The following is a 14,386-nucleotide window of genomic DNA, read 5'->3' on the forward strand; positions in this document are numbered from 1 at the left end:
GCCTTCCCAAGGGTCTGCTTTTGATTTAAGCTGGTTTCTTAATTGGGTGATTATGGCTAAATGAAACTGAAAAAGACTTTGTTTTAAAAACATGAGGATGTGATTTAACCTCGTGACATCCCTACTGCATATACAAACCACAGAAAGCAACCCATGTACAGTTTCTTGTACATAACCCCAGTAGACAGCAAGCCTTTTACAAGTCTGTCATACCTGGAGCAGTGTGTTGACATCTGCCTGCGCTTTCAACTTAAATTTCATTTTAGCTAACTTAAAAAGTAATTTTCATTTCTCAGGTACATAGCAGCTAAGAGGCTGAGGACAAAGATACCTGGGATCTTAAGGTATGAGGCTCCTAGTATATGACATGGAGCACTGAATGTGGGTAAAGGTAGATCGGGTCCTTATTCATAGTAATCACAAATTTACTCTACATATCATACATTCATGGCCTTTCATAGATGGAAATGACATTCTTTTGTATCACCAGATGAACTAAAATATGATTCATGAAATATTACTTTAGATTTAAGTTGTACTGAAATCCAGAAGGTGAGATACTAATGTTATTCGTGGAATTAGGTTACTACAGATTTGCTACTCCTGTTACACCATGCACATGATCTTTAGGTCCATACACTGCTGCTGAGTGGCTCAGAATAGGCTTATGCATAGGTGTCCCTGTCAAAATGTTACAAGTGCCAGGCAAGAGCTGCCAAAGGAAAGATGAAATAACCTTCTGTTTGTCATTGTCATTTGCTTTTCTTCCCTCCCTGGCCTGCAGGAGATGTACAGTAAGACAGACAGAGTACGGTCCTACTACAGGGAAGGGAAGACAGGCTTTTATTCATGTCCTACAAATAGCTATGCCAAATCACAAATTACCTCTAATTACAGGGGATAGCTGTATCATTTTTCTTTTCATAATCTAGCCATTTACACACTTTGATTTTTTTTTACTTCCATTTGGGTTTATTAACATCAAAGTTTGTCAACATTTATCTGTCTTCAGGCATTTTTACCTGAGGCAGTAAGATTAAAAACAAAACCCCAAAAATGCCCCACCCTTCTCTGCATTCTTGTAAGAAAGCTTTACATACATGTTGGTCTTGTAGTGTTTCATGGTTGTCAAGCTTCTATATATTGCTGTAAAGTTTATTACCTGGGCCACATCAATATAAACAAATACAAATACCCTCTAGTACAGGCCAGCAAGTCTGTTTTACTCACCATTAATATCTTATCATCTTTTGACTCCTTCACCCAGAAATACACACCACAAATACAAGCACTTTCACTCCTGATGCCATCCTGTGACTTGCTGATGTGCGCATGTCTGTGGTCACCTACCCAATGCTTTCTGGTTAGATAAGCATTCTGCTTTAGGAGGTGGAAACGGCCACACACAGGACTTGACTATTTTTACTACAGAACCCCAACCGTAGACTCCAGGAAACAGGAAGACACACAACTTCAGTCCCAGGATCAGTTAGTTATGCTTCTAAATGAAGCATGTTACCAGGCCTGCTCCTCTCCAAACCTGCCGAGTTTAAACTAAATGTACAACTCACTTGCAGCACATGTAGGACCTTGTAGCACTGTAGCCTTCATGGCCTGGACAACTCCTGTCATCACTCCCTCTCCGCTAGAAGCCTGTCCCGGCAACAGCACTTTTCTAAGTCACGGCAGATCTTTCCAGTATCAAGTTAGCGTAAACAAACATCTGGACTGAGCAGAAGGAAAGGGCAGTAGCAGCACCAGTGGGTCAAGGCTTACTTTTGTCTTCCTAGACATCCTGGAATCTTATTTACGACAAGAAATTGGACTTTCTCTTATTTTGATGTCCAACGAAGCCTTGAAGTAGTTCCCTAACGAACTTTTATCATCTAGTGAGTACATAAACTTTTTAACTCTACAATAAAGAGACCTGACAAATACTCCCTCACCATGTGATTAAAATATTACCAGGTGAAAACTATGTCCTGTATCTTGCCTTCTGATCTAATGCACTGTAAGGACACAGTGTGCTTTAGTAGTATTCCTGACAAAAGGACATAAACCACAAGGAAACAGCAACCAATTCTATGAAGAGACAGTCTACAAAGCAACTCAGTGACAGGAGAAATGCTTTAAAAATGGTAATGGGCCGGGTGGTGGTGGTGCACACCTTTGATCCCAGCACTTGGGAGGCAGAGGCAGGCAGAACTCTGTGAGTTCAAGGCCAGCCTGGTCTACAAGAGCTAGTTCCAGAACAGGTTCCAAAGCTACAGAAAAACCCTGCCTCGGGAAAGTAAATAAATAATTTTAAAAAAGGAGACGAGCTGAAGCTTAGAGAAAAAGTCTACTTATTTTAAACTAAGTGTAGCCTTTTTTGTTCTTTTTTGGGGGGGGGCTTTTCAAGATAGGGTTTCTCTGTGTAGCCCTGGTTGTCTTGGAACTCACTTTGTAGACCAGCTTGTCCTCAAATTCAAGAGATCCACTTGCCTCTGCTTCCCCAGTGCTAGAATTAAAGAAGTGTACCACCAACCTTAAGTTTAACCATTTTATGTACACTGCAACCTGAGTACTCTATCTACTCATTCATTCACTAACAAGAATTTGTTGAGTATCTCCGATAAATCAGAGTCTCTTCTAAGCACTGTTAGTAAAATGAATGGAAGTGAGGCAGTTATATGTAAGCATGGTTGTGATGTGACTATGAAGTACTTCAAACATGTTAAAGGCTTGGTTTCAGCTGATGGGCTTCGAGAAGTGGTTGGGTGAATCCACTGATGAGTTCACAGCAGACTGGGCTATTAGGAAGGGGAGCATAGGTAGAGTTAGTAGCTTATTGGAGGTATGGCTTTAGTTTTTCTCTCCCCATCAAGTCTAGTCTGTATTGCTCCATTAGACTTGGAGTGGGGTCATATGATTAAAGGAAACTGACTCCTCATCTAGCAGCTAAAAACTGCTCCTAACTAGGGGTGGGATTTCTTGTCTACCCCTCCTCCCACATTGGGTTTTTGCTTTTGTGAAGTTTGCACAAGTCTTGTGCATGTTGTCACAATTGCTGTGAATTCATTGTTTCAGGAAAATGTTTTTTCTTGGATATTATCCACATCTCTGGCTCTTACAATCTTTTGACCCTGTCTTCTGAGAAGCTCCCTCAGCCTGAGTGGGGGAGGGGTATAGCATACCTGTACAATATAGGGCTTAGAATTTCACTGTCTGTTACTCGGACCAGTCAAGGGTCTCTGCTATCTATGGAAAGAAGCTTCTCTGATCAGAGCTGTAAAGCACAATGGATTTATTCTAAGATGTATTCAGGTTTCAGACACGTTAAAGCATGTTGGGAGGTGTTTCTGAATGGGTTAAAATATAGAGGTGCTACAATACTCTAAAAAATCTATTTTAAAAATGATCTTTTAAAAGCTACTTGGTATTCTGACAAGTAATATTTAAACAGTGAGCTAGATCACACAATAAGAACAGTCTGAGCTTCACAACTAACAATATTGTTAGAGACACTTGATTCTTATCAGAAAATGCAAATGCGAACTAATAGCATGGGCAGCATCTCCATGGGTAGAATCAGGATGAGCAGGAGGAGATAGACAGCTAGTGGGAATAACTGATACCAACAGAAACTAAAACTCAAGAGTAATCCTAGCTTCCAAACACTACTGCAGCTTGTCCCTGAAATGCTCAATCACAGTAAAAAATAAGGTGATATTGAAAGGCAAAATATATGTCTAAAGATATGGGTCATGGAGGTGATTATAGGGGACATAGATACAAAAATCATACAAATGCATTATTTCTAAGGTATGTTGATATTTATTATTAATTTTATTATGGCTGCCAAGTATTTACAAAGATCTATCCTAAAAGTATTTTTGCAGGACACAAGAGGACAATTGTACATATGAAATCACAGCAATTGCTGTAGTGTGCACGAGAGCCATACAAGCTCAAGCAGGACGAAACCCTAGTAAGAGGGGACGGGGCATAGAGGGAGCTGCTGCATCTCACTGCTGCTGGAAGAGGGGAGTCAGTTCTCTTCTGAGACAGAGTATCTCTCTCTCCATAGCCCTGGCTATCCTGGGACTCACCAAGTATACCATCCCGTCCTAGAACTAACAGAGATCTGCCTGTCTCTGCCTCCTGAGAGCTAGAATTAAAGGTGTGTGCTGCCATGCCTGGCAACAGTTAGTTTTCTTTAATGGTGTGTGTGGTAGTTTGAATGCTATTGGTTCCCATAAACTCATAGTGGCATTGTTGGAGATGTGGCTTTGTTGGAGTAGGTGTACCCTTGTTGGAGGAAGGGTCACTGTGGGGGCAGACTTTGAGGTCTCCCATGCTCAAGATACTGCCCAGTGTCTCAGTTCACTTCCGGTTACCTGTAAGATGCAGAACTCTCAGCTCCTTCTCCAGCACCATGTCTGCCTGCATGCTGCCATGATGATGATGGACTGAACTGTAAGCCACTCCAATGAAATGTTTTCCTTTATAACAGTTGCCATGGTCATGGTGTCTGTTGACAGCAATAGAACCCTAAGACAACAGGACACCTGCTCTGTCAACTACACTCCAATATAGGCCCTCCAGTTCAGCCTCTGCCATCTTAAGCATAGCAGCTGCGACTACCTGAGACTCTCCTAAGACCGAGTCTGCTGAGTTCTTTCACAGGAAAGGAAGACCACCAGACCCTCTCCTAGGACTCCAGTCACTTCTTCCCACCTAATCCCACACTCTCAGCTATGTGTGTCTGGTTCCAGCTGTACCTGGCCTTGGGAGCTGCTAGAGTATATTTGTAGGAGTCAGGAAGCCAGTTAAGTGGGAGACTCCACCTATACAGTTTCTTAGAGGTTTATGCCCATGCCAAGGTTGGACTTTTCAGTGTCAGAGCCATCTTGTCATCACCCATGCTCCTGCTACTAAGCAACACAAACTTATTAGCTCACTAGGTTGGACTGGACGAACCCTTCCCTTGGTCAGTGCTGTCTAGGGTGAACAGGCACTTGCTCACATCTCTCCAGAAGTTCACATATCAAATCCTTTGCTATCAGTAGTCAACTAACTGTTTCCTGGTCCCTTGAAACCTGGTGGAACTGTCTTCACTTTGTACCAGCTATCCATGTACTGTTTCTCAACTCCTCAGCCACTCTTCTTAGGTCGTCTCCATGACACAGGGTCTGGAATTTGTTACTTCATCTCCTTTGCCAGCTGGAACAACTTTAGCCTGACAACAGAGGACTGGGACTGATACTGCAAGACACCAGAAATAGAAAGGCATCTGTTTCTACGTCCCAGTCTGTCTTATTTATTCAGAGGTGGAGCCCAAAGGCCCACATCAAAGGTACAAGGCTGTGGCCATACCTTCTGGAGCACATCCTTCACACCAGGGCGTTCCCAACCAAGTCTACCAAGCAGCTTCCACGGCAAATCTAGAGGAGCTTTCAGTCTCCACAGTCCAGCACATACTGCTTATGAAATGCTGCGGAGCTGAAGGACTGTACAGATCAGGTTCAGCCCACTTACCCTTTCCAACAATGGCAGACTCCTGCTGGCAGGTTTCTTCACCAGCAAAAGGCTGTATATTGCTGTGGTATATCCATGTCTCCATCAAAGGGGCCAACATTTAGCTTCATGTGTCCTAACACCTTACCTCCTTCAGGGTCCATTCTTCCTTACCTAGGGGTGGGTAGCTATTTTTTGACCCTGTTGCTTTTCTGGGTTTCTTTCTCGTAAAAAGTCTTGAGGGCATTGAAAAGATACAGACATTATTCCATAACCTTCAACTGAGGTGAATAGTATTACACAAATGCATGCATTTAACAAAAAAATTAAACCATTTACTTGCTGACTCATGCTGTGTACATAAATGTGCGCATGTCTGTGGAGGTCAGAGAGCAACTTGCAGGAAGAGTTAGTTCTCCCCTTTTACCATGTAGGTCTACGGACTGAACTCAGGTTGTCAGGTTTGGCAAATGCTCCTTTACCCACAGAGCTATTTTGTCAATCCCCAGCATCTAACCATTATACAACACCAAAATATACTATATGGCTTTTGCCATATGCCAGGCCTATTTAAATAAAAAAATAATCTAATTGGTCTGAGGTTTATTAGTGGAAGCCTCTCAGTTTAGATGGAGTGAAATCATTGATTTTTTTAAATTTTTATTGAGTTCTACATTTTTCTCTGCTCCCCTCCCTGCCTCTCCTCTCCTCTCCCCTTCAACCCTTCCACAAGGTCCCTATGCTCCCAATTTACTCAGGAGATCTTGTCTTTTTCTACTTTCTACTTCCCATGTAGATTGGATCTATGTAAGTCTCTCTTAGTGTCTGCATTGTTGTCTAAGTTTTCTAGGATTGTGGTTTGTAGCCTGGCTTTCTTTGCTTTATGTTTAAAAAACACCTATGAGTGAGTACATGCGATAATTGTCTTCTGTGTCTGGGTTACCTCACTCAAAATAATGTTTTCTAGTTCCATCCATTTCCCTGCAAAATTCAAGCTATCGTTTTTTCTGCTGTGTAGTACTCCATTGTGTAAATGTACCACATTTTTCTTATCCATTCTTCGATTGAGGGGCATTTAGGTTGTTTACAGGTTCTGGCTATGAGAAACAGTGCTGCTATGAACATAGTTGAGCACATGTCCTTGTGGCACGATTGAGCATCCTTTGGATATATACCCAAAAGTGGTATTATTGGATCTTGAGGAAGATTGTTTCCTAACTTTCTGAGAAATCGCCACACTGACATCCAAAGGGGTTGTACCAGTTTGCATTCCCACCAGCAATGCAGAAGTGTTCCCTTTTCCCCACAGCCTTTCCAGCATAAGTTGTCATCAGTGTTTTTGATCTTGGCCATTCTTACAGGTGTAAGATGGAATCTCAGAGTTGTTTTGATTTGCATTTCTCTGATGGCTAAGGCCGTTGAACATTTCCTTAAGTGTCTTTTAGCCATTTTAGATTCCTCTGTGGAGAGTTCTCTGTTTAGGTTTTACTCCATTTTTTTAATTGGATTATGTGATCTTTTGGTGTCCAATTTTTTGAGTTCTTTTGTATATTCTGTCTGATGTGGGGTTAGTGAAGATCTTTTCCCATTCTCTAGGCTGTTGTTTTTGTCTTATTGACCGTGTCCTTAGCTTTATAGAAGCTTTTTCATTTCAGCAGGTCCCATTTATTAATTGTTTCTCTTTGTCTGTGCTGCTGGGGTTATACTTAGGAAGTGGTTCCCTGTGCCAATGTTCAAGTGTACTTCCCACTTTCTCTTCTATAAGGTTCAGTGTGGCTGGCTTTATGTTGAAGTTTTTGATCCATTTGGACTGAGTTTTGTGCATAGTGATAGATATGGGTCTATTTTCATTCTTCTACATGTTGCCATCCAGTTATGCCAGCACCACTTGTTAAATAAGCTTTCTTTTTTCCATTTGGTATTTTTTGCTTCTTTATCAAAGATCAGGTGTTTGAAGATGTGTGGATTGATATCCGGGTCTTCTATTTGGTTCCAATGGTCCTCCTGTCTGTTCTTATGCTAATAGGCTGTTTTCAGTATTGTAGCCCTGTAGTAGAGTTTGAAGTCAGGGATTGTGATGCCTCCAAAAGTTCTTTTATTGCATAGGATTGTTTTGGCTATCCTGGATTTTTTGCTTTTCCAAATGAAGTTGAGTACCATTCTTTCGAGGTCTTTTTAAGAATTTTGCTGGGATTTTGATGGGCAAAAATCATTGGTTTTACATAATTTTAAAATTGATATTTGCTTTACTAAATGTAATAGCAAAAGACAAAAATCTTGTTGCACAGAGACATATATAAATATTAGTAGTATTAAAATCTCAATTTCATGTGGATAAATAAAAGAGATGAAGTTTTACACTTTTGAGAAAATTATTACATAATTATTATTATAACAAAGGCCATATCAATTTATTTATATATTTATTGCATTTATTGCCAGTCATAATATACTTGTTGAAAACAGAAGAAAAGAGTATAGTCTTGTCTTTACTTTTTCCTACTGGGAACATGCTATGTCTCTAGGGTTCCAAGAATATAACTGAGTTTATTTGGGACAATGGGAATTGCTCTATGCTTCTGGCTAACCTTTCTTTTTTTTTCTTTTTTGGTTTTTCGAGACAGGGTTTCTCTGTGGTTTGGAGCCTGTCCTGGAACTAGCTCTGTAGACCAGGCTGGCTAACCTTTCTATAAATGCCAGCTAAACCAAAGCCACTTTACTATGCTGCACAGTTCAGTTCATTCCATCACTGTCCTATGTACAAAATGCAGAGATGAAACGGACAAATGGCCATTCTGCTATAGGCAAAACAAGTATATAAAATAATTCCAAAAGAGAAGAAAAGAAAAACCTGATTAGTGAAGCAGGAGTTTGTAAGAATTTATAAACACACACCAGGCAATGGTGCTGCACGCCTTTAATCCCAGCACTCGGGAGGCAGTAGCAGGTGAATCTCTGTGAATTCGAATTCGAGGCCAGCCAGAACTCTAGAGCAAGTTCCACGATAGTCTCCAAAGCAACCCAGAGAAACCCTGTTTTGAAAAACAAAACAAACAAACAAACAAACAAAATTATAAATACAAATGCAACTAACCCTTCTAAGGGGAATAAAACACCAATGAATGTACACACTAAGGAATGTGGACTAACTCTTCCTCACTTTTACTTAGAATAGAGAAATGTAATAATGTCTGCTGTTAGGCCAAATAATTTTACTAGTTAGATAGTGAAGAGCAAACAAAATAAATCTGAAATGAAGCCAGGGAAACTGCTAGTATCCAGTATTCTACTTAACTGGACAAACTTTAGAAGCACCTCACCCACTGATGAGGCCTGAAGCACGTTCTACTACAAACGTTGGCAGGAGGCAGTACTGTTCCCTGCTGTACTTACTATATTCTGAAACTGTAATAACCACATTTACACAGATGAGCAGTTCACACTCTGTACAGCTTATCTTGTCAACCAGTCCCGATTAAGGTGCCACCATTTCCCGATTACTGTGACAACTCTGTAACTCGTTTTTAATTCACTCATTTTTCTAAGGCCTTGACATTTTCCCATAGAGCAAAGCAAATATTATACAGCTTGATAAGATGGCAGGCTTAACAGGGATTGCAGAATGATACTGAGATGCTGTACCAATCATAACAGGAAAATAATAATCCTGTTCAAGACAGAGCTGCATGCTGTAAAATGCTAGCATCTGGCTTCTTAAACTTTTCCAGTCCTGACCCTTTTTTCCACTGAACTTTCTTTTAAAATTAAGACCCTAGATATAGAGATATGTAAAATAGGTATATAAACCATCTACTAACAATAAATTATCAAGCTATCTTACAACCACCATTTTATGCATATATTTTTACCATTTATTAAAGAGGAAAGCAAATTTTGGGGTAGAGATGGGAAGATGGCTCAGCTGTTAAAAGTACTTGCAGCAAGTAAGAGGACCACAGTTTAGTTCCCAGAGCCCACGCAAATCCATAAATGCCCTCAGCTGGGTGTGGTAGCCTGTCTGTAATTTCAGTCAGAAAGGGAGACATGGGTTTCTTGGAGCAATCTGATTGATTAACAAGACGGGCCAAAGTCTGAAAGCTCTAGGAAGATCCTGACATTACCTCAGCCCTTCACTTGTACCCATACACATGTTTACACGCAAGCACAAACTCCACACACATACACATGAAAAAAAATTAAAAAAAAACAACAACCAAACAACCAAAACCACAGGTCTGTGAGGTGGCTCAGTGGGTAGAGCAGCTGGCTGCTCAGACTGAAGACCTGAGTGTGATCACTAAGCTCAACACGGTGAAGGACAGAACAGACTCCACCACCCCTGGCCTCCATAGGTGCAGAGCACTTGAGCCCATACACACCAATACAAATAAATGTAATAAAAGTTTAAAAGTACTTAATAAGATAGGTGTGCTTCTTAAATCCTGGCTGGGGATCTGACAGTGCAGGACGTAGAACATTTTCAATGATTTTGGGGGGGGGGGTGCTTCACTGGCACTTTGCTTTTCTAGTTATCAAATAAACACGCAATATGTATAAAGACTCGTAAGCATTTAGGAGCACTTCAGAAATTGTTGGAAGTTATGTCTTAATCCCAAATCAAAATTCATGTAATGACTTTTAAGAATCAGTAACACGAATTTTTCAAATTACGTATTTAAATACAATACAATTACAGATATAGTAATTTGATACACACCGAGGAATGATGGTAGAAACATACTGAATGCCTCTTTTCTGTTAATAAACCACTACGTTTCTGTAAGAGTAGGAAACTTTGTACATATAGTAAAAATACTGCAGTTCATAACACACAGTAGTCTGGAATCTGAGCCAAAGCTGTGTTCAGAACAAGGCTCCAGTGAAGTCATATGCTGTAAGGTAGGCAAGCACTGCTACAAGTGCTGGGGATTCACTGTGTATTTATGTTTGTTTGTTTAAACAATTCCTCATCCAGGGATGGCCCTCCGCATGAAAGTGCCACCCACAGTTAAGGAGCTGGTCTAGTGTGCCTTGTTTGTACTTCTAATTAAACAAGTTTAATCACAGGCCACTGAAAACAAAGTAACTTCTACCTAAGCCGCTTTCTGTGGGGTAGGGGTGGGGGTGGGTATCCACGAAACTGCAGAACTCCTGCCAAGGCTACTACAGTCCTTATCTTGCCATTTGGCTTAGGTGATCAATGACATTCCAGGCCGCTGCACACACCCAGCTCACAGCTCACTCCTTTGCTGAGTCAAACTTCCTCGTAGATCTCTGAGCAGGTGTTCCTTTACCTACACTCCTTTAGCCAAATGAATTCCCAGGAGTCCCAGGAAGCATTTATTTCTCATCCCTTCAGGAGAGCAGGAGGGTGCTGGGTGCTCTTGTAGGACCCTCCAATGGGCAGCCAGCATTAAAACTGCTCTCTGCGGTCACACATCCTTAGTACAAAGGATTTCAATAATTATGAAGGGAAAGAAAGAAGAGTTCCAACCTGTCTGTTCCTTCATGACCTGGACATCTACACTTATTCCTGTTGACCCCACACAAACCTCAAGCTGTTGGTCATCATGGAAGAAAACAGAAAAGAATAGGAAGTCATTAATACAACTTCACCATTTTTTACATCATTTAGTGTGATAAGCGGAAATGAAGGTTATTCTTAAACTAGATCCACATGTGATACTAAGTAGAATAAACACAAAATAAAACTGTATGCACACATGTGCCCCAAACGGTGGGGAAGGGTTAACAGGTCCCCCTTGGAAAACACATTCCAATCACTGCCTTAGAGGAAGAACGTTCAAGCCAGAGCTACACCGAGTGCACTAGAGGAAGGAATTCCACCCTGGGAGTAAAAGCATAAAAACTCATTTTCTATTCATCCAAGGAGCAGACCGAGCTTGTGTCAACAGACCTTACCTGCGTAGTATATGGGAAACTCAGCAACAGGGGGAAAAAAAGTAAATTTATTATTCAAGGCATTAGTAGTTTCTAAGTCAAAATAACATCGCGTGGAAAATTAATCTGAGGTTCTGAATAGGATGAAATTGAATATGCAAGCAGAAAAACCAACAATGAAAAATAAATTTGTCTGGCATAAGATGGTTAAGAACACCTGCTGCTTTTGTAGAGGCCTGGGTTCGGTTCCCAGCACTCACGTGGTGGTTTGGAACCACCTGTCACTCCAGTTCCAGGGGCCGATACCCTCTTCTGGCAACTGGGCACCAGGCCTGCCTGCAGTGTATATACATACATGCAGACGAAATACTCATACACATAAAATAAAAATAAACCTTAGGAAAACTTAACCAGAAGGCTACATTGCATGAGAAGTTCTCTCTGCCTCTCCAATCAGATGTGGTGCGAGACTGGTGCCAACACATGCATAAACTATATTTATCTTCATACTACCAACATTTACCAACCTTTAGTCCGAAAGGTTTGCTTTTCTTTTTGCTGTATTGTTTCTTGAGTTTTCCATTAGACCTGGATAATAGAAACCTAACATATAAGGAAAATAAAGTACTACCTTTAATTCTAAGAAAGTGAAAACCAAACACTGAAACGTCTCTCCCTATTTGAGGTAGTACTTCCAAATTTCCCTGAGTTTTCACACGGCAATATTTACCTTGAAATAGGGCACTAAACACTAGCACCCTAACAGCCCAGGTTTTAAGAAAACCAGTTTCACTGAGTAGACGGGGGTCCACTAAAACATCAACGCTTAAGGCTCATGTAATAGTCGTCATTAGAACATAGAGAATCTACAACCACCAACTGTTTTAACTTTTATAACTGATATTTTCATGACTGGAAAAGTCACCTAACAGGACGACTCCACCGCTCCGTACAAAGCAGCGACCAGGGAAGCCTTTCGCTAGGGAGGCTACCAGATGTCCCTCCCGGGGAGGCCGGGGACACACAGCGCCCGCAGACCAGCTCGCCCCTTCTCCCGCAGACGCCGGCCCCGAGCCACGCCCACCCGCGTCCCCCACCTCCAGCCGCCCGCCTCCCCGGCTCTCCGGGCACGCGCAGCGGCCTGGGGTCTCCCGCGCCTCCCTCCCAGGGGCGTCCGAGGGCGGGGCTGTACCTGCGCCAGCACCGTCAGGCTGCCCTCGCGCGCAGCGGCTTTCACGCGGCCGTGGTGCCACGCCGCTCCTGCCCCTGCCAGGGCCACGCCGGCCACAGCCGCTGCCACGGGGCCGGCACGCGGGACGGCTTGTCGTCCGGCCGCGAGCACGCGCCGCAGCCTGCCGCCCCAAGCCGCCAGCCGAGCGCTTCTCCCCGCAGCCGCCGCCATCTTTGCGGAAGCGCTTGAGCGCCGTGCTCCGCCCCCACCTCCTGGTGCCTGAGAAGTCACGAGGGCCTTGACTCTCGCGAGATCTCAGCGGCTTCCACCCGTGCTCTCCGCGTGTGAGCTAGGTGTGGCTGCCTCCTCGACGTTTAAGAGCGGTCGGGAGTGACCGTCCCCTCTGGTGTCAGATTGCTGAGTTAATTGGAAAATTGACCAAACAAGTTGGAGGTACCACCGTTGTCCAAGATAGGGCTGGAGGGATGGGTCGGGGCTAAGAGGACTTGCTGCCCTCCCAGAGGTCCACGGTTCGATTCCTACACTTAAAGCCACGTGTAACTCCTGCTCCGGGGATCCTGCGCCCTCTTCTGGCCTCTGACACCTCCCTGATAAGAATACAATTAAAATTTAAAAAGGAAGGGAAATAAGTACTGGGTGGAAGACCGTGACTATGTATATGTCAGACACGCTAGATTTTAAACGGGTGTGTGTGTTTGGTGGTGGTGGTGGGAGTATAGGAAAAGGGAACAAATCGGAAGGGTGTTTGATGATAAATACGGAGTCCAGTTAGTTTTAGCATGACTTTTCATTCCCCAGACTTCTCTGGAAAGTGGATGTCAGGGTTAAGTGGGCACTTTTGGATCTGCAGAGGGAAATACATCTATACTAAGCCTCAAAGAGTGTTAATATTTATCACTGTGAGCATGCTCGCAACACTAGAATCCCATCTTCAAAGTTGCTGGGGTATGGGGCCGAAAAGTTCTGCATTTTCTCCAACATTGTTTTTGCCATAAATGCCACATGCCTGGCTATATCAAGAGTTTCTTGGGCCCTCAGGACCCACGTGGTGGAAGGAGAAAAGAGATTACCACAAGTTGCAGTGAGTTCCAGGTTACCCATGGCTACATAGTGAAATCCTGCGTCAAAAGAAAACGAAGAATGTGTGTACATGCTCTCTCGTACAGACCTCTGTTTTTGCAGCTAAGCAAACTTTAACATTTTATTTTTCAAGACATTTTTTTATTTGTGTGTATGCGTGTGTGTACGTATGCCACATGTGGGTGTGTGCCCTTGGAATCCAGAAGTGGGTGCTGGATCCCCTGTAACTGGAAGTAGAGGCGGTTGTGATCAATTTGGTGTTGGTGCTAGCAATGCAACTTTGGTCCCCTGGAAGAGCAGCAAGCACTCTTAGCTGATGATTTGTGTCCTCAGTCCCTAGAATTTGGTTTCTGATTGCAGTTAAATGTACACGATGCTAGTAGTGGCATTAAGTCTTACACATGTTGTTACAGAAAAACCATCATCCATCTACAGAGTTTTTTTTCATCTTGAAAAACTGGCTAACACTTTTCAAGAGTCTCTCCCTGTTTGTCCACTCTTCCTGAACTCCTGGTCTTTCATTTCTATTTAATAATGTCTGATCTAGACTTCTGACAAGGAATTTCTTCAGAACTCCCAAACAAAGTCACTGTATTTTAAACAATTGTGATTTACTGAATGTTCCATTTAAATTTTGTTCTTCCAAAACATTGCATGATAGCTATGATCCCGCCTGGCACTAACGGCAGGTACACACCTACTTCCATGTCACTG

The 14,386-nt window shown here is 42.5% G+C and overlaps 1 protein-coding gene across 1 annotated transcript in view; it reads right to left on the reverse strand.

Moving 5' to 3' along the window:
• Window positions 1-12,824, reverse strand: part of Micu2 (mitochondrial calcium uptake 2) — an 88,011-nt gene extending 75,187 nt beyond the window's left edge. Inside the window, exon 1 of the mRNA XM_075949775.1 lies at window positions 12,593-12,824. Coding sequence (XP_075805890.1) covers window positions 12,593-12,802 — 210 coding nt within the window. The 5' untranslated portion in view covers window positions 12,803-12,824. The remainder of the gene's footprint in view (window positions 1-12,592) is intronic.
• Window positions 12,825-14,386: the final 1,562 nt, after the last annotated feature.

The sequence above is a fragment of the Microtus pennsylvanicus genome, chromosome 15 (assembly GCF_037038515.1).
Source record: "Microtus pennsylvanicus isolate mMicPen1 chromosome 15, mMicPen1.hap1, whole genome shotgun sequence".
NCBI lineage: Eukaryota > Metazoa > Chordata > Mammalia > Rodentia > Cricetidae > Microtus > Microtus pennsylvanicus.